This window comes from Diospyros lotus, chromosome 4, assembly GCF_014633365.1.
Source record: "Diospyros lotus cultivar Yz01 chromosome 4, ASM1463336v1, whole genome shotgun sequence".
Lineage (NCBI taxonomy): Eukaryota > Viridiplantae > Streptophyta > Magnoliopsida > Ericales > Ebenaceae > Diospyros > Diospyros lotus.
In genome coordinates this window covers 30,272,761-30,299,509 of record NC_068341.1, presented here as the reverse complement: position 1 = coordinate 30,299,509, position 26,749 = coordinate 30,272,761, and the positions used below count along the sequence as shown (strand labels likewise).

At 36.6% G+C, this 26,749-nt stretch overlaps 1 protein-coding gene across 1 annotated transcript in view; it reads right to left on the bottom strand.

The window, feature by feature from the left end:
* The window catches only part of LOC127799508 (DNA polymerase delta catalytic subunit), a 118,130-nt gene that overhangs the window by 9,928 nt on the left and 81,453 nt on the right, over positions 1–26,749 (bottom strand). The window contains exons 18-27 of the mRNA XM_052333593.1: positions 14,003–14,059; positions 13,780–13,867; positions 13,592–13,671; positions 6,187–6,300; positions 5,416–5,530; positions 5,161–5,333; positions 4,967–5,038; positions 4,279–4,353; positions 4,100–4,189; positions 3,833–3,993 (exon numbers count right to left, since the gene is read on the bottom strand). Of these exons, the coding sequence (XP_052189553.1) occupies positions 3,833–3,993; positions 4,100–4,189; positions 4,279–4,353; positions 4,967–5,038; positions 5,161–5,333; positions 5,416–5,530; positions 6,187–6,300; positions 13,592–13,671; positions 13,780–13,867; positions 14,003–14,059 (1,025 nt within the window). The remainder of the gene's footprint in view (positions 1–3,832; positions 3,994–4,099; positions 4,190–4,278; positions 4,354–4,966; positions 5,039–5,160; positions 5,334–5,415; positions 5,531–6,186; positions 6,301–13,591; positions 13,672–13,779; positions 13,868–14,002; positions 14,060–26,749) is intronic.

Genomic DNA, 26,749 nt, shown 5'->3' with positions numbered 1-26,749 from the left:
TATACCCAAGTCATTCTAGTGCAGTCATCAACAAACGAGACAAACCATATAGCACCAGAACAATTGGCAACTTTAGAAGGCCCCCACACGTCAGAATGCACTAAAGAGAAAGGAAACAAAGAGAGTTTATTGCTAATAGCATAAGGCATCCGATGGTGTTTAGATAATTCACACACATCACAGTGGAAATTATTGAAATCTAAACCTTGAAACAAATTTGGAAACATGGCTTTTAACAAAGAAAAAGGTGGATGCCTTAATCTAAAATGTTGGAGCCAAACATTAGATTGCGTAGAAGTTGGTAGAGAAGAGCAGGCTAGGATAGGCTAATCTCCTGCAGGTGACTCACTGATCCTTTGTAAGTAGTACAACCCATTTAGTGCCTTAGCAACACCAATCATCCTCCCTGTGCCCAGATCTTGAAACACACAATCATGAGGTGAAAAAATCACACAACAATTAAAATTTTGGGTAAGTTTATGAACTGAAAGTAGATTGGTGGAGAGGCCAGGCACATGAAGCACATGTTGGCCAAGTAGAGAGGGGTTCAAACACACATTTCCTTGCCCAACTATAGGAACAGTATGGCTGTTAGCTACTATAAATTTTTTGGAGTTGGTTATTGGTTCATAATTCTCAAACAATTTTAGGTCAGGAGTTATGTGATCAATAGCTCCAAAATCTAAGATCCATAGTTCATTCCTAGCTCTATATGAGGCAATAGAGAGTTCAGAATTAAAGCACATACCTGCTGGAGCCAAGGAACATGATTCTCCTTGAAGAGTCTTTAAGAAAAACTTCAGCTTCCCAATTTCCTCGGCATTTAATTCTCCCAGATCAAAGGAGATAGTAGAGTCAGCTTTCTCAGCTGGCTCCCCTGGTTCTTTAGTTGAGAGATATGCCTTTGCTTGATTCTTAGGCTACAAGTTCTTAAATCCTCCCGTTTTGTTTAGCATTGCCTCTTTTCCATGCAATTTAAAGCATGTTTCCCTCGTATGCTTTGGCTTCTTGCAGTAAGAACACCATAAACCCTCCTTATTTTGCTTAGAGGAAGACTAATCTCTGCCTTGCAGACACTTCATCTATGAACCCTGCACCTTGTTAGACACCATTGCCGACCCCTCCATGTTATGATCATTAAACATGGCCTTCCTCCTATGCTCCTCACCCCTTACTATAAAATATACCTCATTTAATGATGGGATTTTTTCCTTGCTAAGGATTTGTGCTCTCACCTAATGAAACTCAGGGTTAAGACGTGCTAAGAACTCTCCTATTCCATCTCTCTCCAGCATAGAGGTCAAAATAACAACATCCTCACTACACACCATTTTTATGTCTTAATAATGGTCTAATTTAAGACAAAAGCCATTCATCCGATTGCAATAATCAGTTATAGACAAAGCCTTGTTTTGTGCTACCGATCGTTGTTTATATCTCATATACAACTGATGCATCTTGCACCTTAGAGTAGGTCTTCTTAACTGTTTCCCAAATATCCCTAGTCGTAGATAAAAACACATAGTTCTTGCTTACCTTGGGAAGCATTGAACTCCAAAGCCATGACATCAACATTGAGTCTTCTACATCCCAAGTAGCAAATGCATAATCTGAAGCCTTCAGTGATGGTCCAATGAGGTGAGCAATTTTCCCTTGACCCTTCAAAAAAGTTCTCATCAACTGAGACCATGGAAGGTAGTTCCCACCATCTAGACGATAGTAATGGTGCATTCTTGGTAGCGCACCAGCTGGAGACCCCCGACAGATTGCTCAATTGGCATTGCTTCTCTCATTGAGATGGGAGAAGCTATTTCAGAGATTTTTGAGATTATAGGGAATTACAACAAGGCAATGAAGGGGAAAACAAAGGAGTAATCGTGGCAATAAAGGCTCACAACTGATGATCAGGGAGAATAGGCTCTAATACCATGTAGAAAATTGGATCAGAAATATGTAGGAGAAACAAGAACATTCTCTATTATTGTTGATTGATAGACACCGGTATTACATTCCCTATTAATAGGGAAGAAGAATACAACATAGGAAAGATACATAAAAGGAAAGATATGTTGTACACTATACAAAGAAAGTAAAAAGATATAAAACAAGAATAGGAAATATCTAAAACAAATATTCTTTCTAAATTCTAGAGATAGGATCTGTTCTGATTTAGGAAAGCTAGACTAAAAAATATCACCAACCAATTCCCATAATTTCGAGAATAATCAACATTAAACAATCTTTTTAATTACAATTATTATTATTATTAGTAATATTGTTTTTTTAACCCATATTTTTTTCATGAAAGAGAGATTAGTGGCATTACCACTCAAGCAAATAAATGGAACATCTAAACCAAAGAGAGGAAAAAAGCACTTCAACTAAATATATAAATGGACTCCCCTATAAGATAAAAGTGGTTTGTTTGGGAGTATATGTTACATGGCTAGTCTGCTAGGATGGGACTCAGCTTAGTTAAATGTAAAAAGTTCTTCCTAAGGAATTTCAACCTAGAAAATTGCCAAATCAGTACAGCCCACAAAGGTCAAATGATGAAAATAAACTAATTATGACAACTTGGAAGTGCTCTTGTTTTCTCTGATTGCACTAACATGAGTTAAATAGATTGAGAATCTTAACCTTAGTGTTGGTATTGGCTATTATTGTCAAAAAAGATATAGTTTTGAATCTAAGTTCCATTACACTACAAACATAAAGGGAATATTGATCATGTCATCAAGTGGATACACCATGACACAAACCAATAACTTTTTTAATCTAATTTTTCTCATATAATACTTCATTGACTTGTTAGCATTAATCAATTTCAAATTCAAGGGACTAAGCTCGCCAAAGGAAGACTTCCTTAAATTATGCACTTTTACATTAATTTTTATAGCAAGGCCAATCAAACTAACTTAGGCACCCTTTGACTTTCGTGAACTTTCCACTCCAACTAAAGGATATCACAAAATGTTTCTTCCATCCACAAGTTATTTCGTTAACTATTGAACACGTGGGGGTCAAAATGCATACAGTCTCTCACACATTCTCAAGGTTTGCAACAATGATAAAACAACATATCAAGTCTTTATCCAACTATGTGGGGTCCGCTACATAAATTTTAGCTCCCCAGTTATTTCTATCTATGGTTTTATCTTCTGCATTGCCCTTATAACTCATATAACCTCAAGTGTTTGCCACCAAGTTTTTCTTGGTCTTCCTCTACCTCTTTTATTTGATACTTTGTTAAATTCCATCCACTCTCTTCACTTGAACCTTCATTGGTCTTCTTCTTGCATGACTAAACCATTTTAATCATGTCAGTCTCACGCATCTTACCTCCAATAGGAGTCACTCTGACCTTATTACTAATAATTTTATTTCTAATTTTATCTTTTCTTATATGGCTACACATCTATCTTAATGCCTTGACCCAGATGGGTGCTTATGATTAGCGCCTACCCTTGATGAGGCATTGGCCCATTAGGGTCAAGCAAGCTTCTGTATGTGCAATATCATGATGACAACAAATAAGTCACAAATTAAACCACAATAGTACCTAATGAGGCATATAAGCTAGGGTATTGTGATAATTTTAGTATATACCATACCACTTGTGTATATATATATGTGTGTGCATGTGTAATTATACATTCGTAATATAATATAATATAATATTCTTTGACATTTAGACGATATTAGGGCCTCAACGGTGCTGCCATGCCTCAACGGCGCCATGTGCTCAAGTTCGCTACTCAAATCAGTAATGAAATACAATATTTAGACGCTTTTGTTTTTTGGTAAGCGGGGTGTAGCATTTGAACTGTACCTGATTAGAGCCTTGCAGCCAATGCAAGTAAGCTGCTTCTTAGCAAATTTCATAATGCCACTGTTTGAAGGAGTTGAGATGGAGATAGACCTTGTGTGACTGCCTTGAAGAAGTTCTTTGCTAGCATTCTTCAATATGGGTTCAAATATCCTTAAAAGTGGCTGCAAATAAATGATATCAATGAGAGCATGTTGAAAACAGGAGAAAGATAAATGCGTGTCAGATACTGCAAGCTTATATGAATGAAAATTCAGCCGCTAAACTAACCTTGCTTATTTGATTTTCAAGGTAGTATTGAGGATCTATAGGAATGTTATTTTCAAGCACATAAATAGGATCCTCCGACCTTTCATAAGCCTGATTGTCATCAAATGATCAATTTGATTTATACCTGGCACGCATAACATTAGTACTGTTGGGAGATTATAAAGTGCTAAATAGATTACCTTGGCACCTTTTGCAGCTTTAATAATGACATATGGTACACGATCCCCAACATTTGGAGCAGTAGCAGCATCTCTCTGTCAATTGAAACATTAAAATATATATAAGAGAATTAATTTTTTTTCATTAGTTTACCTATCAGAAAAATCTTCCACTAGAATATTGCAAATCAAAGCTCAAAGTTACATCCCTCATATGACTTAAGAAATAAAGATATACATGCATTTTAGTTTGAAAACAAATCACGCTACAGCATACCAACAGGGGCAGAAGAAGGATTGAACAGTACATTCATATTAGACTAATGATACTTTTTGAATATTTTCATTGTTCCTTAGTTAGTATGATCATAGATATTATTCAATACCAACTATAAAAAAAATATAAGTCTTCTATCATATTCTTCTTATGCCCATATCCTTAATTTTTTTCAATCACAACCCTCTATCTATGTACACATTTGTTACAGTATCCATATCTATAACAGTGCTTCTTAGCATTCCATGATATACAGGAGTGTTTCCCAAGTGTAAAATACATTTGATAGGTTGCCCGACACATTCGGAAGTGTCCAATATAGGTATCCACCACAATACATCATGCTTATAGGACTCTCCCTGCTTCTTAGTTGATAAGTTTTCCATTCAAAGCAAATCAATTGCATGACTTGGTCAATGGAGTACTACCAACCTTACGCATCCGCTCGGCAAGTTCAACATGCGCTGCCTTTACTTCGTAATCATCTCCTGTTTTTGTTAGACCCTAATAAATTGAGATATTCCATGCAAGGTTAGATATTTTGTTACTATGTTAAGTATGACTAGAACTTTCAAAACATAGCATATAGAAAAGGAAGAAATACCTAACCTAAATCTATATCTTACCTTGGTAATTACCAAAAGAGACAAATCCATGCGGTTCATGAGAAGATCTGATATAGTATTTTTGACATATTGGACAGCACCAGGAATGTCCCTTTCTATTAGAATCTTGTGAAGGCATTCATTTACCAGGTTTTTAACTAAAAGACAGTTGTCCCTTCTAACTGTTTCAATGCCTGTCAATATAAATTGATTTATCACTACACATGGTCAACATAATATGATGAGGCACTGACAGTTAAACAATAACATTCTCACCTTTAGTGTCCATTTTGTCAAACTTGTCTGGATTTGTCCATAGAAGACCAGCATATCGCTTCTTGCTAATCAGTAGATATGGATAATACACCTTCTCAAACTCTAGTCTTATGGGCTTCAAACCACGGATACCATAAAAGAAAATAGAAACAACCAATTCAGGGGAAGAGGGATGTGCTTCTTAATCAGTACAAAATAATCATAGCACAAAGTCTAAATGTAAATGTTCTAAAAGAAGACCCAAGGATGAGACTGATAGACCTGTAACCACTAATCAGCCACATTTTTAAAGTAAATCCATACAATTCACTACTCATTAGGTGCTCAAGTGTCTAAGAATTAAACTGTTAACTAAACCCAGTGCTAGCATCGTGACTTAAGACTGCATTATTGCAAAACATAAAATTAGAGATGATACCCAATTGGGAAGTTAGTGACAGCTTCCAACCAAAAAACAGCACAATTTCAGTTTGCTTGTGGCAAGGAATACAAACTACTCGAGCAGCATGCAATAGCAATACAATTCTAGAAAGTGTTCCAATATGATAAAGTACAAGTAGAATTTTTGCTTCTCAAATAACCAGCAAAACAACTAGTAAATGTTGAGTGCACAAACCATACATAACACCAAGTCTGTCAAACCTCAGCTGATTTTGGCAAGATCATATTAGTTTGTTCTAGTTTAATATGATTTCTTTAGTATATACAGGAAATACTAGGGGAAAATGATAATAGCAAATTAAATAAGCAACCCAAAGCACTAAAACTTACTTTAATGAATGTCCCACTAATGTAATCAGCAGCTTCCCTGCCCAAGTGCATAGCTGCATCAACACTAGGCACGCCAAATTGTACCATTACAGAATCTGTATCTCCATATATAACCTGCATGGTAAAACAATTACCTCCATTAAAGCTAAAAGGAAAATTTTACAAGATTGCTACAAGGCCATCTTTGTTGTATGGCATGGAATGTTGGCAAAGCACCAAGATATACAAAATACAAGCATAAAAAATATGAGGATGTTAAAATGGATGGGAAGCCATAAAAGAAAATATAAAATTAGAGATGTGGTTATTTGTAATAAGGTAATAGTGGCTCCTATTAAAAATAAAATTCATGAGATATGATTAAGATGTGTTGGTCATGTGAGAAGATGAATAGTAGCTCTTACGAGGAGGATGGATGGAATGGAACAAGCATTTAGCGAAAGACATAGAGGAATACAAAGAAAAATGGTAGGAGAATTTTAGGGACCATATGAGTTACAAGCTATGTTGCATGGACTTGACACTTGCCAGTGTTGTATTGGTGTCGAAACAACATGACACCGATATTGGTATGGAATATGTGTTGGAGTCGATTATCTGCAATCGAATACGACTACATTCATCAATCTCAAAGAAAAACCCAGATTTGGGTTCGCACAACTCGTATTTGGTTGTGTAAACAATATACCTAGTGATGAAGATCGTAGAAACAAATGCTTTGGGAAAAATATTTTAGATGTAAAAGTAGAAATTAATATTATTTTCTAATTTACTTATTTTTAATTTGTTTCCTAGTTCCTTTTGATTTCTTTTATTTCCTAAAATCCTAATTAGATTTGGATTATCTTCAGAATCATAATTAGATTGGGTCAAGAAATCCCAGTTAGAGTAGATTTTTATCTATTAGTTATCTATATATAATCCTTTAGTAATGTATTGTAGGTCAAACTTTGATGCATAATATTGATTAATAAGATTTGGTTTGAGTAATTAGAATTACTCTTGTTTCTTTGGTTCGGGTTCTACATCACCCGGTTGGATCAAATCATGACTATCTTACTCTCAACGAGATCTTCACTTGTGATGAACACATTTAGTGATGGTCTCGCAACTACTTCCAGCCTGCAACATGTTCTCCACAACTACTTCCAACCTGTGAATTTGTGACATCTTCTCTACGAGCTTCTTGCTGCCACCTCTACTCTATTTTTGAAGAGTCAAACCCTTAACTGAAGTTTTTCTAATCTCAAAGGAATAAGAGAGAAATAAGTTGTCCTCAATTTTCTTGAATAGCATTCAATTCCCGAGAGTCCCTTTCAAATATCTAAGAATATGATATGCAGCTTCTAGGTGTCTTTTGGTTGGGGAATGCATGAATTGATTGATGATGCTCACTACATACACAATATATGGTCGTGTGTGAGATAGATAAATTAATTTTCCACCAAACGTTGAAATCTTCCAACATCTACCAATTGTTCCCCATTTTTCTCCCTTTTATTTTTCCAATTAGGCTCTAAGGGAGTGCTCACAGGCTTACAACCAAGCTTTCCGTCTCTTTTAGAAGATCTAGAATGTATTTTCTTTGAGATAGAAAAATACCTTCGCTGCTTTTTGCTACTTCAATTCCCAAAAAATATCTCATCTCTCCCAAGTCTTTTACTTCAAAAACTTCCTTCAATTGCTGCTTCAACCTTTCTATCTCTTGAGAATTCTCTCCTGTGATGATTATATCATCTAAATAGACTATTAGGATAGTTTTCTCACCTTCGCAATCAACTTTTGTAAAGAGAGTGTGATTTACTTGTCCTTGCTTGTATCCTAGGTGGTTTAGTGTGTCACTAAACCTTTTGAACCATGCCCTAGGAGATTGTTTTAGACCACACAAGGATTTTTTCAATCTACATACCTTTCCTCTTCTGTCTTTCCTTTCAAAACCAAGGAGAATTCTCATGTAGATCTCTTCTTCCAGTTCACCATTCAAGAAAGCATTTTTTATGTCTAGTTGATAGAGTTTCCTATCCAAATTCACTGCCAATGACAATAACACCTGGATAGAGTTATGTTTGGCCAACGGTGCAAATGTTTCCTCATAGTCAAGGCCTTGTGTGTGAGTAAAACCTTGAGGTACAAGCCTTGCTTTGTATCTATCCACTCTCCCATCCGAGTTGTACTTTATGGTAAAAATCCATTTGCTGCCAACTGTGTGCTTTCCATATGGAAGATCCACTGTTTCCCAGGTGCCATTCTTTTCGAGGGCTAGCATTTCTTCCATAACCGCTTTCCTTCATTTTTCCTCTTGTAGTGCATAGTAAATATCCTTAGGGACAGCCTCATCATCGATGCTTTCTGTAAATGCCTTGAATTTAGAAGACAGTTTTGAATATCCCAGAAATTTAGAAATAGGATACTTAGTGCAAGTTCTGATTCCTTTCCTCCAAGCAATGGGAACATCTAGATCATACTCTTGCTCATGTTGTTGCTGCACTTCTTCTCTATTTCCATGAATATCAGCCTCCCTCTCAACCTCATGTTTCTGTAATTTTTCTGGACTCACCTTCGGTTCAAATGATATGGACTGCTGCTGATATTGAGTGTCACGAGGCTTCCTTGAATACACCAATAGTGGTTGTTCAGTTTGAATTTGATCACTCTTCTGGATTTGGTCTCTTTCATTCTCTCCTCCTTAATCAAATTCAAACACATGTGATGGAATTATCGGATTAGAACTAGCGAGAGGAATCAAAGAAGAAGAGTCTAGAACCGGAGGAGTCCAATGGGTGACTTTTTTTGGGTGAGAAGTAAGCTGAAAAAACGGCTGAGTTTCAAGGAAAGATATATCATAGGAGACAACAAATTTGCGAGTATTAGGATTGTAGCATTTGTATCCTTGTGTTGGAGAATATCCCACAAAAATGCACTTGATGGCCTTAGGGTCTAGTTTGGATGAAGAGATTGGACTTTGGTGAACAAAAACAGTGCATCCAAACACTCGAGAGATAAGGGAGTTTAGGACTATCATAGTGAGGGAAAACGTCAAGAAGGACAGCCAAAGGAGTCCTAAACTTTAAGACTTTGGAGGGTAGGCGGTTGATGAGATAGGCTGAGGTTAATATGGTTTCCCCCCAATATGAAATTGGAACAGAAGTAGTAAACATCATGGCTCTTGTTGTTTCAAGTAGGTGACGATTTTTTCTTTTAGCAATTCCATTTTGTTGGGGGTTATAAGGACATGAGCTTTGGTGAATGATACCATGCTCAATTAAATATGAATTAAACTCATTGGAGAAATGTTCTCTTCCATTATTGGTTCTCAAGACATGGACTGAGGTTTGAAACACATTCTTGACCATGTGATGAAACTTTTTGAATATCGAAAACGCTTCAGATTTTTCTTTCATTAAAAATACTCAACACATCCTTGTATGGTCATCAATAAAAGTGATGAACCATCGTGTATTAGTGAGATTTGAAGTGCAAGATGGCCCCCAAATATCACTATGGACTAAGTGAAAAGATGTGGAAGGAGTATAAACATGATTAGGGTGAGATTTTCTGGTCTGTTTTGCAAGAATACACTGCTCACAAGACAAATTGTGAGTTTTATTGCTACACAAAGAGGAATACAAGAATTTAAGATATTCAAAACTTGGATGTCCTAATTGCTGATGCCATAACATAATGTTTGAATCTGAAACAAGAGCTAAAGAATATAAAAACTGAGACCTACATGCAGTAGAATGATCATGCCTTGATGTTTGATAAAGCCCTCATTTCATCTCAACACTGCCAATCATCTTCCCTAAGGATAGATCTTGAAAAACACAAGATGATTTGGAGAATATTACACAAAAATCCCTATCATTAGTCAATCTGCTTACTGAAATTAAGTTACACTGCAAGTTTGGGACATAAAGAACTGATTTAAGCATTAGACCTCCTATCACAGCTGTTCCTTTTCCCTTTGCCAAGGATATAGTACCATCATCCATAGAAACATTCATAGGTTTATCACATAATTCAAAATTGGACAACAAATATAGAGAACCTGTCATATGGTCTGAGGCACCCATATCTATGATCCAACTGCTGGTAGGAATTCTTTGAGATACAAGAGAGTGCAATATTACCTTTTGTGACTAAGGAAGCCACAGGAGTAAGATTATCTGCATTCTCAGTTTTGACCATCTGGGATTGACTGATTAATTGTTGTAATACTTCCAGCTGATTTGCAGTAAGAGTAAAAGGTGTTGAATTCCCCTTCTCAGCTTCTACCATATAGGCTGATTGGCCTGCTGTATGTCCTCCTTTTCTTTGATTTCTAAGCTTCCAATTTGTTGGTTTTCCATGGATTTTCTAGCACATCTCTCGAGTATGATAAGGTCAATTACAATGATCACACCATTGTTTTTCTCTTGCAGCCTCTCCTTTAGAGGATAAAGAAGTCTTGCCCTTAAAAGTGTTTAAGGCTGATGCAGGGGAATAGATTTCATTGATAGGATGTCCGGACTCTAGGAGCATAACTTTCTTCCTACTTTCTTCCCTTCTAACTTTAGCAAACGCTTCCCTGATGGTTGGGAAGGGTTTCATCCCTAGCAACCGACCCCTAACTTCATCTAACTCTGAATTTAAGCCATGAAGGAAATCAAAAACTCTCTCCTTCTCCATCATCTTACCATATTTTCTATTATCTGCTGTGCACTCCCATTTTATCTCATAAAAGAGATCCATCTCTTGCCACAAAGCTGTTAAAGTATTGAAATATTTAGTGACCAAGTTTGTACCTTGTTTTGTGGTTCGAATAAGAGATCTAACTTGAAAACATTAGGCAAAATTCTCTAGATCAGAATATATTTCTTGAACAGCCTTCCATATCTCACAAGTTATCTTGTAGAAGAGATATGTCCTACCGATTTTAGGCTCCATTGAATTTACTAACCAAGCCATAACAATGCCATTCTCGGCTTCCCATATACTTGAACCAGCAGACTCTATACTTGGTCTCGCCACATCACCAGTTAAGTAGCCTTCTTTGCCCTTGCCTCGCCACATCACCAGTTAAGTAGCCTTCCTTGCCCTTGCCTCTAACCACCAACAGGACTGATTGGGAACCATTCTTGGAAATTGGTTCCATTCAATTTATATTTTGTAATCTGAAGAGAAGGACTTTCCAAGGCTGTCGTGAGAGATGGAGCTGCAGGAAGAGTCCTTGCCGGAGAAGGATTAGAGGTTGTTACCTCACTGCTGGAGTCATCGACCATCTTGGAGACTCAATCCGTCTACTTGGGATGGTTTTAAGAAAAATTAGGCCAATAGAAATCTGGCTCTGATACCATGAAAGAATAACTAGGGGAAATCAATCATTCACCCGTAATTTATTCATTAGCTTTACGAGGATATTTATACAAAGAGAAATCTAAAAAATCTCCTAAAAATACTCCTATTTTACAACTGTAGATAACCTTCATTTAATTTTACAAATATACATTAGATATATCTATAAAACTGCAGATATTATCTACTGTTGATCTCTTTACACTCCTTCCCCATCTAGGACTATTACCTTATCTAAACTCTTCCTTCATCTAGGAGTTTAGTTCGTGACTTATATCTCGGTTTCTTCCAACAAAAAAAGATATATATTTTATATATTCTTTCTATAATTTAGATGAGAATATATGTAACTTTTATCAATTTTTTAAAAAATATTAATTTAATGTAATTTAAAATTACATATATATAGTTATCAGTTCATGAATCCTTTAGAACTAAAAGATCAAAGATATTTAGGTGTAGTGGTAGGGTAGTAACATTTATTGCTCTCTATGTCGTATCCCTATATTTGTGTCCTACGACTAGACACTTATCCTTGTATACTAAAATTCATAAAATTGACAAGTCTGACTTTCGAATACATATCCATATTCTACACCCGTCTCGAGTCCATGTAACCTAGGTTATAAGGGCCTTACAAAATAATACCATGGACAAAACAAGACTGATGAGCTAGAATTTATGTAGTCAACCCCATATAGTGAAATTCAGGCCTTATATATTGTTGTTGGAGAAACAAACCAAAGATACTAAGGTTGCATTCTCTTTGCTTTTCAATTTTTAATTTTGAGTTTTGAATTCATTTTTAATTTTCTGTTTTGATAATCTATTTTTAGAAAATTGAAAACGCGTTCTCTTTGTCATTTTAAAAAACTATTTCTCAAAACAGAAAATTAGAAAACGCGTTCTCTTTGAAATTTTGAAAATATTTTTTTAATAATATTTTATTCAATAAATTTGATTATTTAGTAAATTAGAAATATTTAATGTTAATATATTATTAAAAAATATATATACATTTTAAAGTTAATGAATTTTGAAAAAAATTTTCCATTACAATAATAAAATATGAATAAATAAATGTGTTTTAAATTTAGAGTTTATTTTTGAATGAAAACACTCAAAACAATTTTTTGTTGTTTTGAGTTTTCTATACAATTTTTTTTTGTTTTCAAAAATACATTTTTAAAAACAGTAAAGAGAACACGTTTTCATTATTTTAGAAAATTAAAAACTAAAAATGATTTAAAAACAGTAAAGAGAATGCAGCCTAATGCATTGAGATATCTTAGAGTGAACTATAAAGCAGAGAGTAAAAACACACTCAAGAGAAACTAACAAGTATTTTGAGAAAAGAATGGATGCTAATGCTGAAAGATACACAAGAAAGCTAGTGGTTTTAGAATGGTAGGAGCAATAATTAAAATCAACCAATAGTATAATAAAATAGAGAGTATATATTCAGTTTCCAGCATATGTTCTGAAAGAAGAAATAAATAAAGGTTGAAACAGTCACCGTCAAAACACCAAATTGAGCCCATAACCAAAATCACTAAAAACAACAAACAACCTATAAAGTTTTAATCCTACTAACTGAAGAAATCACTAAGAAGGCCAATAGAAGTAATTATACAATTATCACAAGGATTTTTGGAAGACTGGAAGCTTTAGTAAATATAAAAGCAATTATCAACAAATTTTTTGGGTGCCTTTGTGCAATATTTGCAGGAAGGATTTAACAATAATGTTATTTCCTTGAAGATGTCATCATGAAAAACGAAAAGAACCTTCCAATTCTATTCATTGGTATCTTGCCATGATTCTTGGCCTTGACCATTTACTGCCTCAAGTTCTCTAGTCTATCAGTCTGGATCATTAGCATCAACGACAGTACAATTTTAGACAAACTTGAAAGAAGAACATGTAAAAAGATTATTATTTAGCTGCTGGATTTAGTTTTTTAGAATCCATTTCAATGTGAAATGCTGGCAGAGAACATAACGTTAATTGTAATTTTTCATTGTAGCTGTCCTTGCAAATAAAATAAATTTTCCAACAGACAAATGATTACCTCAGCATTGTGCTCATAACCCCCAAGTACTGTAAATTTCTCTTCCACAAGTTTCTTTGTATGCTCGATCATCTGTCGACCTTTAGGATAGGTAACTCATAAGGGCTCAAATAGAAATACGTCAAAATTTCAAATCCAAGTTTTTGTACTGCATTAGCAAGAAATACAATTAAGTAAGGATATATCACCATAGCTTGTAACACTTGAAGATATCTCTATACATGGTAATTGACCAACAGTAGCTCCTGTAAACCCGTATACGGAATTTGCACTTATCTGAAAAGTCAATAGACACCATGGAGCTTAAACTATATAAGAAAGTTAAAACATCATGTACATTAAGAACAATGAAGAACACAAGATCATCAACGCATAATAGATGACCAAATAATGGATAATAACATGCATTACCTTTAAAGCCAGCTGACGACCATCTAGCACAGCCTTCACAAGCGGATCTTTTGCTTCCTAAAACCGAAAAGAAAAGGAAAAAAAGAAATAAGGGAAAACAAGACATTAAAAAGCAGAAAAGCTTATCAATAATTGAAAATGCAATGTGTAAATAAGTTAGGGCCTATTTGGTAGGCTTTCCATTTTCAATTTCTAATGTGCTTTTCACTATTTTGACAATGAAAATTTAAAATTTCATTTAAGTTTGGGGTTTTTGTTTCCAAAATTGTTGAGAACTTTTCAAAAATTTGAGGGACTCCAAAAATGTGACGCCCAAATTTTTAGAAGGAGATACATACAAGGGAAAATTGAGATGATATGGATTATCATAGTTATGGAGGAATTAGGGTACAAGAAACTAAATTTGGGGATAAATCAGAATTGGAAACAAACTAATTCCTAGTTGAAGAGGCATTACTCATCCAAAACTTGGATACTTGGAGATAGAAATCAGGTAGATTATCATAGTCTTGGAGGGATTTAGATTGAATTGAAAGTCTAAATTGAGGATAAACTTGACTAAGTCTGGGATAAGTAAGGAAAAATCACAATGATATATACATATTATTGGAAGAGAATTTGAGAAGGATTAGGATTGACTCTTAAGGTATAAATGAGAGATAAATCAAAAACATATATGGAGGTTATCTGAACAGGTTGTGTAAAAACCCAAAATTTTAGGAAAACATAATAATAAAAAAAATATAAAGGTCTAAAGATATAAATATACATATGGACAGATATCTACAATATAATTAGAAACACAAAAATTAGGATAATGGAGAATAACATAATAATTAAACTAATTAAAATAATCCAAAACATATTTCAAAATGGACTTTGCAATGCCAATTCTTGATGGACTAGTGATGTAAGATGAGTGAATACAAGAGTTCTGAAATTAAGATTTACCATTATTCGAATAGGATATAAATTAACTTGAAATGACCAGTTTTGTTGAAGATGAATTCTATAGCATCATCGTAAATTGGAATAGAAATCTTGTATTTCATATGTACACCTTTTCTGTATTTATATACAATGTGCTGTACTTTCTAAGGAGGAATGCAGATCCTAAATCAAAGGAACTGATTCCTAAAATAAAGGATTCAGATCCTAAATCAGAGGTATCTAGATATTAGATCCTAAATTAGAGGAAGAAAAAAATGGGGGAATCAATTACTATCAATCACTATCACTCAAAAATGTAAACCGAAAGCCACAAACTGTCAAAGCTGTCACGAATTTTCATCACTCAAGCTGGTGAATGAATATGTGTCATTTGCAGCTTGCTTGTTAGTTTCTGGAATCTATTTGGAGGAAGCCCCTTAGTCAAAACAGCCACAATCTGTTCTTCAGAAGCCACATAGGGTAGGCTGATAAATACTGCTTCTATTTTTTCTTTAATGAAGTGCCTGTCTATCTCCACATGCTTGGTTCAATCATGTTGCACAGGGTTATGTGCAATGTTAATAGCTGACATATCAGAGTACAACTTCATGTTATGATTTCTCTAAATTCCCAAATCATCTAGAATGATCTTAAGCCACATTAGCTTACAGATGACAAATCATTGTCCAACTTTATGTTCTAGTTTTTACTTTTCCATGTAACCAAATGTCATGACCCAAGGACATAGTAATAATTAGATAATAGATGAACTTCCTTTTAGTTGCATTGATGAATTTCTTTTTAGTTGTATGGTAGTTGTAGTGGTTTACACCTAAAAGATAACGTTGCCATCAATTGTACTTGATTTAAATATTTGGCAGCCCTATTGGCGTCAAGCTTGATAATTTGCTTCTTTGCTTTAAGTTTTGATGATGATCAATTCGAATGGTTTGCTTGGCAAAATATATTTACACTCGTTTCAATCAAAATGTTATCCAAATCAAAATCATTATTTAAATATGTTTTCCCAAAAAAAAAATCCTTGTTTTCCCAAAAAATCCTTTTACTTGATATTATGTTAAACATATTTTCAATATTAATAAATCAAAAAGGAGAAAGATAGTCTTATGATTCAAAGAGTTCTTTTTAGAAAATGTCGACAGTTCTGAAAGAACATGTCGACAATATCTTTTATTTGGGAGAAAATGTCGACAGTATATCATAAACTGTAGACCAATTCTTTAATTTTTAGCCCAATCTGTCGACAGTCTTAATTAAACTATTGACATGATTTTTGCATGCTCTCGGTTTCTAAATGTCGACAGTCACTGCATCAACATTGTCAACAGTTTTGTCAAAATGTCGACAGTTGTTTAAATTTGAATTAATTTGTCAACAGTTTGAAAATAAGATGTCGACAGTCTCTATGGCAAACAGTTTTTAACGGTCAAAATTCCTTCTTCCATGATGGTGTCTCCACTTACAACGGGATGATTTCAAGTTCTGTCTTTCAAACCTCTATGAATGCAAGTCAAGAAGAAGAATTTGAACTACTGAAGCAATCTATCAACTAACTCCCAAGTGCTCATCAATCGTGCTTTAATTGTGCCCTAAGTCTCTTGCTCTCAAGACTTGTATTTTATTTATTTCAAAGCATAATTTGTAGCCTTGTATTTATTCTTGATTACATTGTAATTAAGTGGGCAAACTAATCTCTTGTATCATTTCTTATGTTTCTAGCTTGTATAGCTAGAGGACCTACTTGTCAAAGTGGGGGGTTTTGTTACCTAGGTTTGCTAGAGGGCTTGCTTATTTAAGCAAGAGGTTTGTATCTTCCTAGCTTAATGCTAGAGGGCCTATCCGGTGTGATAGGAGAGTTATAGTGTTTTGCTTGAAAATCCTTAGTGAGGAGCTAAGGTAGTGGATTAGACTTAGTTAAGCCGAACCACTATAAATCCTTGTGTTCTTGTATGCTTGTGGTCTTTTCATTTTATCTTTTCAAGCATTCCTTTTATTTCTCTCTTGTTTCACATATTTATATCCCTCATTGTGCTATTTTAAGGTCTTGAGTTTTAATCGAAGCCGTGGTCTTCTCAAACAACATATCTATTTACCAAAAAAAAATTTAATATACCAATTCATCCCCCCTCTTGGTGTGTGCCATAGCCTTTCTATTCTATCAATTGGTATCAAAGCCTAATTCCCATTTCTTTAAATAGGTCTAACAACCTAGGGACAAGATCCATCTATGGCTCATTTTGCTAGTTCATCCCATACCGAGGGTAAAAGTACAGCTCGTCCACCTTTATTTGATGGTACTAACTATAATTATTGGAAAGCAAGAATGCAAATTTATCTTATGCAGGATTCTACTCTTATGCAAGCCATCAAGAAGGATATTAGTTTGGCCGATATGAAAAAAATTGAAACTTGGACGAAAGAAGAAAGGAGGAACATGGAGATCAATGCAAAAGCAATGAATGCATTGATATGTGCCCTAAGTGCAGAAGAATTCAACCGTATATCAACTTGCAAGACTGCCAAAGAAATATGGGACAAACTAGAGGTAACACATGAAGGTACAAAACAGGTAAAAGAAACAAAAATTAGTTTACTTGTTCATGATTATGAATTATTTTCCATGAAAGAAGATGAGTCCATAAAAGATATGTTTACTAGATTCAATGATATAGTTTCAGGTTTAGAATCTCTAGGAAAAACATATCCAAATGCAGAAAAAGTTAGAAAAGTGTTAAGGGAGTCTTCCTAGAATTTGGGATCCAAAAGTCACCGCCATAATGGAAGCCAAAGACCTAGATACCCTAACCTTTGATACCTTGTTAGGATCACTAATGACTCATGAAATTTTGATGAAAATAAATGATGAAGATGAGTCAAAGAAAAACAAAAATGTAGCTTTTAAGATAGAAACCGACAACCAAGATTCACAAGACAGTGAGGACGAACACTTTGCAATGTTTATTAGGAGATTTAATAGATTCATGAAAAAACGAAAATTTACTCAAAGAAGACACTTTAAGAAAGATAATGTAACATACCGTATCGAGCGATAAGAAGGACCGAAACAACTTACTCTGATGGACCTACGCGAACTTTCCAGGGGGGTCACCCATCATTGGATTACCCCAGGTCAAACACGCTTAACTTGGGAGTTCTTTGCCAACATTCAGCCTAAAAGGTATCCAGCTGGTGTTGTTTTCTTCCTTACTTATTCTCGATATATACTATTCTCCTCTGGGCTCCCGGGGTATTACATTCTCCCCTGTTTGAGCACATGACGTCCTCGTCATGCGACCTTACAACTAATCCCAGATCTCCCCCTCTTGCATGGCCGATGTAGGATTCGCCTAAGGTGCCTACACGCACCCCCCTTTGGGGACTCAGCATCCTCGCTGAGGTTTGCCCCACCACCGCGCTCAGAGGCTCGGGGGTCGGCTCTGATACCACCTGTAACATCCTGCATCGAGCGATAAAAAGGACCAGAACAACTTACCCTGATGGACTTACGCGAACTTCCCAGAGGGGTCACCCATCCTTGGATTACCCCAGGTCAAGCACGCTTAACTTGGGAGTTCTTTGCCAACATTCAGCCCAAAAGGTATCCAGCTGGTGTTGTTTCCTTCCTTACTTATCCTTGATATATACTATTCTCCTCTGAATCACGGTCACCAAGTTAACCTTACACCCGAATCATATCATCGGATCCTAACTTCAATAACTAGATCATTCTGTTTGTACTAGCTTTCATCAAGCTTCCACTATTCACTGAGAATAGTAACCGTATACTGGAATAGTGTCTGTATGTGAATAGTACACCAGGTAAGTTCCCAGGAAAGAGAGGTGGGTCACAAATGGACACACTTAAATACCAAGTCTTTCCTTAGCCAGAACTTTCCTAGACATGCACTTCCACTACAACACTTAAATCCAGTAACCTCTAAACCTTCAACCGACAATTCCCGAATCTCCTAAATAGGAATTTAACTCTGATATCAACTATATTCGAGTCACTTAAGGCTTCCCATAAACTTAAGCTCAAATACCAACTGTAACGCTCCACTTTTTCGAGCACGTTATAAATTGAGACAATTCTAGGACAATAATTTTTTTTTTTCCTTTTCTTTTATTTCTTCCTCACTTCATCTTCAACCTCCATTTCTTCACCGCGCCTGCACTTGCGATGCTCGAGCTACCTCCGCCATGCGCCTCGCGCACCAGCGCCGCCGCTCGCCACCGCCTAGCTTCCATCGTCGCCGCTCGATGCTGCCTTCGGAGCCACCATCGCGACCTACTGCAACCAGCCGCCATCGCCCCTGCTCGCTGCCAGCGGCCATTGCCACGCCTGGTTGCTGTAACAGTAGCCTTGCGGCTGCTATAGCCGCGCCCCCTGGTCATCTCTACCGCCTCTCCAGCCTCTACTAACCTTCTCCTTCCCCGATGCAGCTCCACCCTTGTTCGTTGGCCACCCCTTCATCGCTTGAGCTTGCGGCCATGGTTGCCACAAGCTGTTGCCTCCTATCCCTCTTCCGATCTCGCACTCTCGGCCCCTCTCTCTCTCTCTCGCTCTACTCTCTGATCTCACAAGTTCTCTCTACCTCTTTCTCTCGGCCATTGGCTTGCCCGAGCTGGCTGCCTTCATCTTCCATTTTCTTGCTTCTTTCTTCTTCAATTCTCATCCTATTTATAGGCAAGCCAGCGCCCCAAACCTGCCATGGCCATTTCTCTTGGCGTGAAGGTCACTCTACTGCAACCATCAGTTGGCAGAGGCATGGGATTTGCATGCAAAGGCTTCCAAAATTTTTCAGAGGCGTGGGTTACAGGGTATGGCTATGAATGCCTTACGCACGAGCATATATATTATATATATATGTATAATTATATATTGTATTATAAAAATTAGAAAATTATATATTTAAATCCCATTTTAACCCTAAATTGATTAGAATAATTCTCTAATTGCAATAATATCCTCAAACACTGAATTAATTGGCATTACGATACCGAAAACACAAGATTAATAACTTGAAACTTAGTTAAAAGGACGATTTTGCCCCAATGTCTTCACCGGGCCATTGTTTCATCTCGAAACTACTGAAGGGTTGATTATTACGAAAAATCAGAGCCCCCCTAGGGTTTCATTGATTTTTTTGGGAGCCTCCTACAACGATTCGGTTTTTCAGCCTAAATGGCAGCTGTATTTTATCTGTACTGAAAATCATTCCCGATCTAATTTCTTTTAATACCATAAATCCTATCTCGGAACGCTCATCGAAACCATATCATTTTCCTTAGACAATTTCACCTCGAGGCACTCCCTATAGCCGATTCGGTACTTATAACTACTATCAAGCTAATTTTTCGGTATTCTAAACTCATCGAAATTACGTGGCATCCTCATACGAACATAGGGTATTACATTCTCCCCTCCTTACAAAAATTTCGTCCTCGAAATTTGCCACATGTCCTAAAATCTCAAAATTTCATCCTTAACATTAACACCTGACTGATCAAATAACTAGAGAAGATCCTATTCAAAACTTGTGAATACCGATGCGCATATCAAAATCCGAACCCTTGGACTGACCATGCTCATCAACCCATAGACAAGTACACTTGTCAACCATGCATACCTTTCAAATCATTACCGCATAACTCGATCCTTGGGCCACGAGTCTTAACCTAAACTCCCATCCAAGCCGATACCCACATCATTATAATGAGGCCACAGCTCTCATATCCACATCCTCAATTTTCAATTTGCTTTTCACTAAGTCATCCAATCGATATCCTTATTCTTGGCACTTCTCTATTACCGATTTTTCACGACGTCAATTCTCTTGAACTAATCAATCATGCTTTGATAATCTTCCAACCTTAGCACAACAGTCCCTGATCTCGATACATCTTGACTTTTATCAAATCGATCCTCAAAGAAATATTTTTATGTCATCAACTATTTCACGTACCCTTAGATCCTATCACAAATATACGTCATCACATATCCTCGAAACCAGCTATGCCTTACCTTAAGTCATCTCAAACTTAGTCATTGCTTAATCTTTACTTGTGCTAATCTATTCGAGATTTCTATTGTTTCCTCATTCTTGTAGGTATTCATCTCCCGATATAATCTCAAGTTTCTGCCAATTGACCACAATCATCTTCTAATCATATAACTATTTTCTCAAGAAATCTTATTAGTAGATTCTATCTGTCTCGAAATCTTCCTTTCGTAATCTAACTTTTAACATCGACCGAAATTTAACGTTATCTTCCGAGTCTCTCAATATTAATATCCTTGCATCGCTTGCTCCTTTGTTACTTGGTCGCCAAACTAATATCCATTCATCCATAACTCCTCGTACTTTTCGAAGTGATCATTTTATATCATCAGACTATTCATTTGATTCTCAAATTTGCTTGAATTAATTCTCGAGTAAAAACATTTCATTTTAATCATGCTCAATCCTTAAGGCACCATCTTATGCCAATCATAAAGAAATCATCTGATTACTTTCTTAGCATCTGACCATCGGCTCTTTTGACTTCCAGTCAATTGCAACACAGGTTCACTTGCCAACTCGCAATCTTTAGAGTTGCTCCCTGACTCTAATGTTTAATCGTCTTGACAATAGTGCTATCAACTTTATTCGTACTATTCTAGCCTCTTAGTCCACACACAGGTTAGCATCCAATAATCTCAAGCCATCATTGAAAAATTCAGACTCATCATTTAAGAAATAATCCCAATAAAAATTCAGACTCATCATTTAAGAAATAATCTCAATAATAATAATAATTTTTTTTTTTTTTTGGGGAATACGTCCTAGCATTTCTCTTGCTTACTACTTTTGACTAACCGCATGCGCTTGGACCACATATCCACAGGCTTTTTTTTTTTTTTACTCACTGACATCATTTTAATCATCGCCCAGCTACACATCCTCGATTTGCCCACCAGGGCTATCTTAGACTAATCGTCTAGTCCACAGGACCTTTATTCTTCAAAATCGAAAATCTTAGATCTCCGATAGATTTTGATCTATTACTAACATCCTGGCATATCTGTCATTACCTGTCTCTCTCACATACGCCAAAGATTCTCAAATACATCAATCCGTAACCATCCAGCTAACTGGAGTGGGTAGGTACTTACGTCTCCCATGATACTCCGATTTTTACTGAATCGTGACTTTCACAGCTTTAAGAAAATCAATCTCTATTTCCTTAACGAGATTACCCAAGGACCTTCCAAATCTTTTCTTGGAAAACTTTAAAGTCTCATCACAAATCCTTAGATTCTCATCCCTTAGGGGAAATTCCTCGAAAATCCCAAATTGATTCATCTTTGAAGATCCCGGATCAGATCGTGTTAACTGGATCCAATCATTTTTTATAAATAACCGAACCTCAAAAACTTCCCGGAACTCTTTACTTAAGGATACCTTAAACCTCAAATAGTGATTCAGGTCTCCATGCGGTTGCACAAGACAAAACCCATTCACATGTCCCTTCTCACAACCTTTTGAATCCTCAAGCCCACTTGGCACACTGAACCGTAATCACAACCTCTATTGACTAGGTCTCTCATCATTCTTTTAGGGTTGATACGACCTATTAAGCAATTCTTTCATTTTTTCGATACCCGAACTCTAATTGAACCGAGGCTACCATCTCACGATCCCATTGCCCTACTAAATATCGCGGTATTCTATTCCTCGAGCTTCGCATTGTTCGTCGTGCCACCTACTCCCAAGATGACCGCGAACCCTGATACAATTCTTTCAATAGGACACACAGTCCATACTCAATCCATTTCATTTCGGGTTGATTCTCCGACCTTGATCAATCACAGCTAGTGGTACACCTCGCTCTAGCACCTCGCTCCTAGACCATTGGGACTTAAACAGATACAAGGTACAGACCCTACTGGGCTGTCCCAGATCTTCATCATCTGATCGTCTCCCAAGCAGTCTGTTATGATGCTTTGATCGACGGGCTTCCCGTACCTTATCGCAAGACATCCATCAACCATCTGCATGTGGGTCCCTAGATCCAGATTTGTCACTGCGAACACCAAATCAGTAGTGCCGTCACGCTGCCAGGGTTCCTTATCCTGTCTCTGCGAGTCATATTAGTTGCACCACCGTTGCCTCATCAATTGGCGCAACTGTTACGCCATCATTTGGCCATCTTCGGCCTCTTGCTTGACCCAATATGTTAGATCCCTGATATTTACATCTCATTTCCGAGACATTAAATGATTCTCGAAAAATATTTATCATTTGATCCTAACTCTTTAGCTAGGCTATGTCACATCAGACTAATCATCTATGATTCGATCATCCTCGATAACCACGGTTACCTTATCTTTCATTATAAGGATGACCTTAAATTAGCAGTCTCTGAATCATGGTCACCAAGTTAACCTTACACCCGAATCATATCATCGGATCCTAACTTCAATAACTAGATCATTCTGTTTGTACTAGCTTTCATCAGGCTTCCACTATTCACTAAGAATAGTAACCGTATACTAGAATAGTGTCTGTACGTGAATAGTACACCAGGTAAGTTCTAGGAAAGAGAAGTGGGTCAGAAATGGACACACTTAAATACCAAGTCTTTCCTTAGCCAGAACTTTCCTAGACATGCACTTCTACTACAACACTTAAATCCAGTAATCTCTAAACCTTCAACCGACAATTCCCGAATCTCCTAAATAGGAATTTAACTCTTATATCAACTATATCCAAGTCACTTAAGGCTTCCCATAAACTTAAGCTCTGATACCAACTGTAACGCCCCGCTTTTTCGGGCGCGTTATAAATTGGGACAATTTTGGGACAATAATTTTTTTTTTTTTTCTTTTCAAACTAAATTCTAAATCACATCATTTCTCGAATACGTCCCAGAATTCCCATACATTAATCTCGAAAGATAATCATCATATACATCAAATGCAAAAGCAAAGATCGAACCTCATATCTTAACTTTAATTGAAATTCTTACATCATCGTTCAACAACATAACTTAAAACATAGCATAAATTCTCAACTAACATTAACCCTAAATAAGGTTATACATCATCATTCCTTAAAATGTTCAGAATTCAAAGTAGCAGAACTTAAATACATGGGCTACGTAACATACATTTCATTCTTATGCACTCTGTTAAGTGCCATTTCATGCCTCATTTATCCTCGTATCTGCTACAATCTCCATCTGGAACGTTTGAATATTCCAGGGGCAAAGTCCAAATTAGATGATGAATCATCTAAGTAAGGGTACATAATGCTATATCATGAGTGTATGAAATGTCTTTTATCGTAGGTGTCAACTGCACTCCTTATACTATCTATCATTCTTACAGCCACCTCTTTCAAACCTGGGGTGTCTAGGGGCACCCTTGCTAGCGGTGCCAGTTCGTACTCCCTACGGCCTCAATGTGTGTGATCAATGATACCAACGTGTACATATGCATTTCATAGTCATGTCATGTATGCAGTCTACGTGATGGATACATATCAGAGTATGTCAATATGATGAAAACATTTTCGAGGAACATAAACCACTTACAAACCAAGCATTTTCCAAAAAACTAACTTTAATTGGGGAGTACCACTTACCTCGATATCAGTGCTTGTCTCAAAATTCATGCATCACCTTGATTTGCGTGCCAACCTCAAAATTCGCATTAGTCACTTCAACTTTAAGCGTCAAAGCATCCTAATCACCACATTTATTTAAATAAACATTAAAACCTATTTTCCATAATTTCTTGCATTTTCTTTAATTTTCTCTCTATTTCTTCCTATTTTTCCTCAATAAATCCAAACTAAATATTTCTAAAATATTTTTCTCAAATATCTCACTACGAAAATTCATAAAATAATATTCTTGAATTTCTGAAATTTTCTAAAAAATTTTACTCACCTTAACTTAGCCTCTCGGCTTTCTCGGTATGCGTACCATATTCTCGAAACGCGTGCCCAAACCGTTTTTCTCGCCCCAAATCTCCAGAATATCCATAAAACTCCATTTCCTATTTTTCAAATTTTTTTTTCCACATTTCCTATATTCTTTTTTTCTTTCTTTCTTTTCTTTTCTTTTTTTTTTTCCTTTTTCTTTTATTTCTTCCTTACTTCATCTTCAACCTCGGTTTCTTCACCGCGCCTGCACCTGCGACGCCCGACCTGCCTCCGCCATGCCCCTCTCGCACCAGCACCGCCGCTCACCACCACCTAGCTTCCATCGTCGCCGCTCGATGTTGCCTTCGAAGCCACCATCGCAGCACCAGCCGCCATCGCCCCTGCTCGCTGCCAACAGCCATTGCCGCGCCTGGTTGCTGTAACAGCAGCCTTGTAGCTGATATAGCCATGCCCCCTAGTCATCTCTACCGCCTCTACTAACCTTCTCCTTTCCCAATGCAGCCCCGCCCTTGTTCGCTGGCCACCCGTTCATCGCTCGAGCTTGCGGCCATGGCTGCCGCAAGCTGCTGCCTCCTATGCCTCTTCCGATCTTACACTCTCGGCGCCCCTCTCTCTCTCGCTCTACTCTCTGATCTCACAAGCTCTCTCTACCTCTCTCTCCCAGCCATAGGCTTGCCCGATCTGGCTGCCTTCATCTTCCATTTTCTTGCTTCTTTCTTCTTCAATTCTCATCCTATTTATAGGCAAGCCAGCGCCCCAAACTTGCCATGGCCATTTCTCTTGGCGTGAAGGTCACTCTAGTGCAGCCATCAATTGGCAGAGGCATGGGATTTGTGGGCAGAGGCATGAGATTTGCGTGCAAAGGCTTCCAAAATTTTGCAAAGGCGTGGGTTGCAGGGTATGGCTATGAATGCCTTACGCACGAGCATATATATTATATATATATGTATAATTATATATTGCATTATAAAAATTAGAAAATTATATACTTAAATCCCATTTTAACCCTAAATTGATTAGAATAATTCTCTAATTGCAATAATATCCTCAAACACTAAATTAATTGGCATTACGATACCAAAAACACAAGATTAATAACTTGAAGCTTAGTTAAAAGGACGATTTTGCCCCAATGTCTTCACCGGGCCATTGTTTTATCTCGAAACTACTGAAGGGTTGATTATTACGAAAAACTAAAGCCCGCCTAGGGTTTCATTGATTTTTTTGGGAGCCTCCTACAACGATTCGATTTTTCAGCCTAAATGGCAGCTGTATTTTAGTTGTACCGAAAACCATTCCTGATCTGATTTCTTTTGATACCATAAATCCTATCTCGAAACGCTCATCGAAACCATATCATTTTCCTTAGACAATTTCACCTCGAGGCATTCCCTACAGCCGATTCGGTACTTATAACTACTATCAAGTCAATTTTTCGATATTCTAAACTCATCGAAATTACGTGGCATCCTCATACGAACATGGGGTATTACAGATAATGAGCAAAAAGAAGAAGGTACTAAGGAAATTAAATGTTATGAGTGCAAGAAAACAAGTCATCTAAGATCCGAATGTCCATCTTTGAAGAGAAAGGAATGGAAAGGGAAGAAGAAAGCCTTAGCCGCATGGAGTGAGAATGACTTCTCCTCGGAGGATGAAGATAAAAATGAGGAAGTTGCCAACCTCTATCTTATGGCCAATATTGAAGAGGTAAGTTCTTCTAAATCCTTGAATTTTACTCGTGAAGAATTACAAGATGCATTAAATGAAATCATGAATGAGTTTGGGGAAGTTAGTTTCAAATACAATGTTCTCATAAAGAAATCAATGTCATTAGTTAGTGAAGTAAAAATATTGCAAGAAG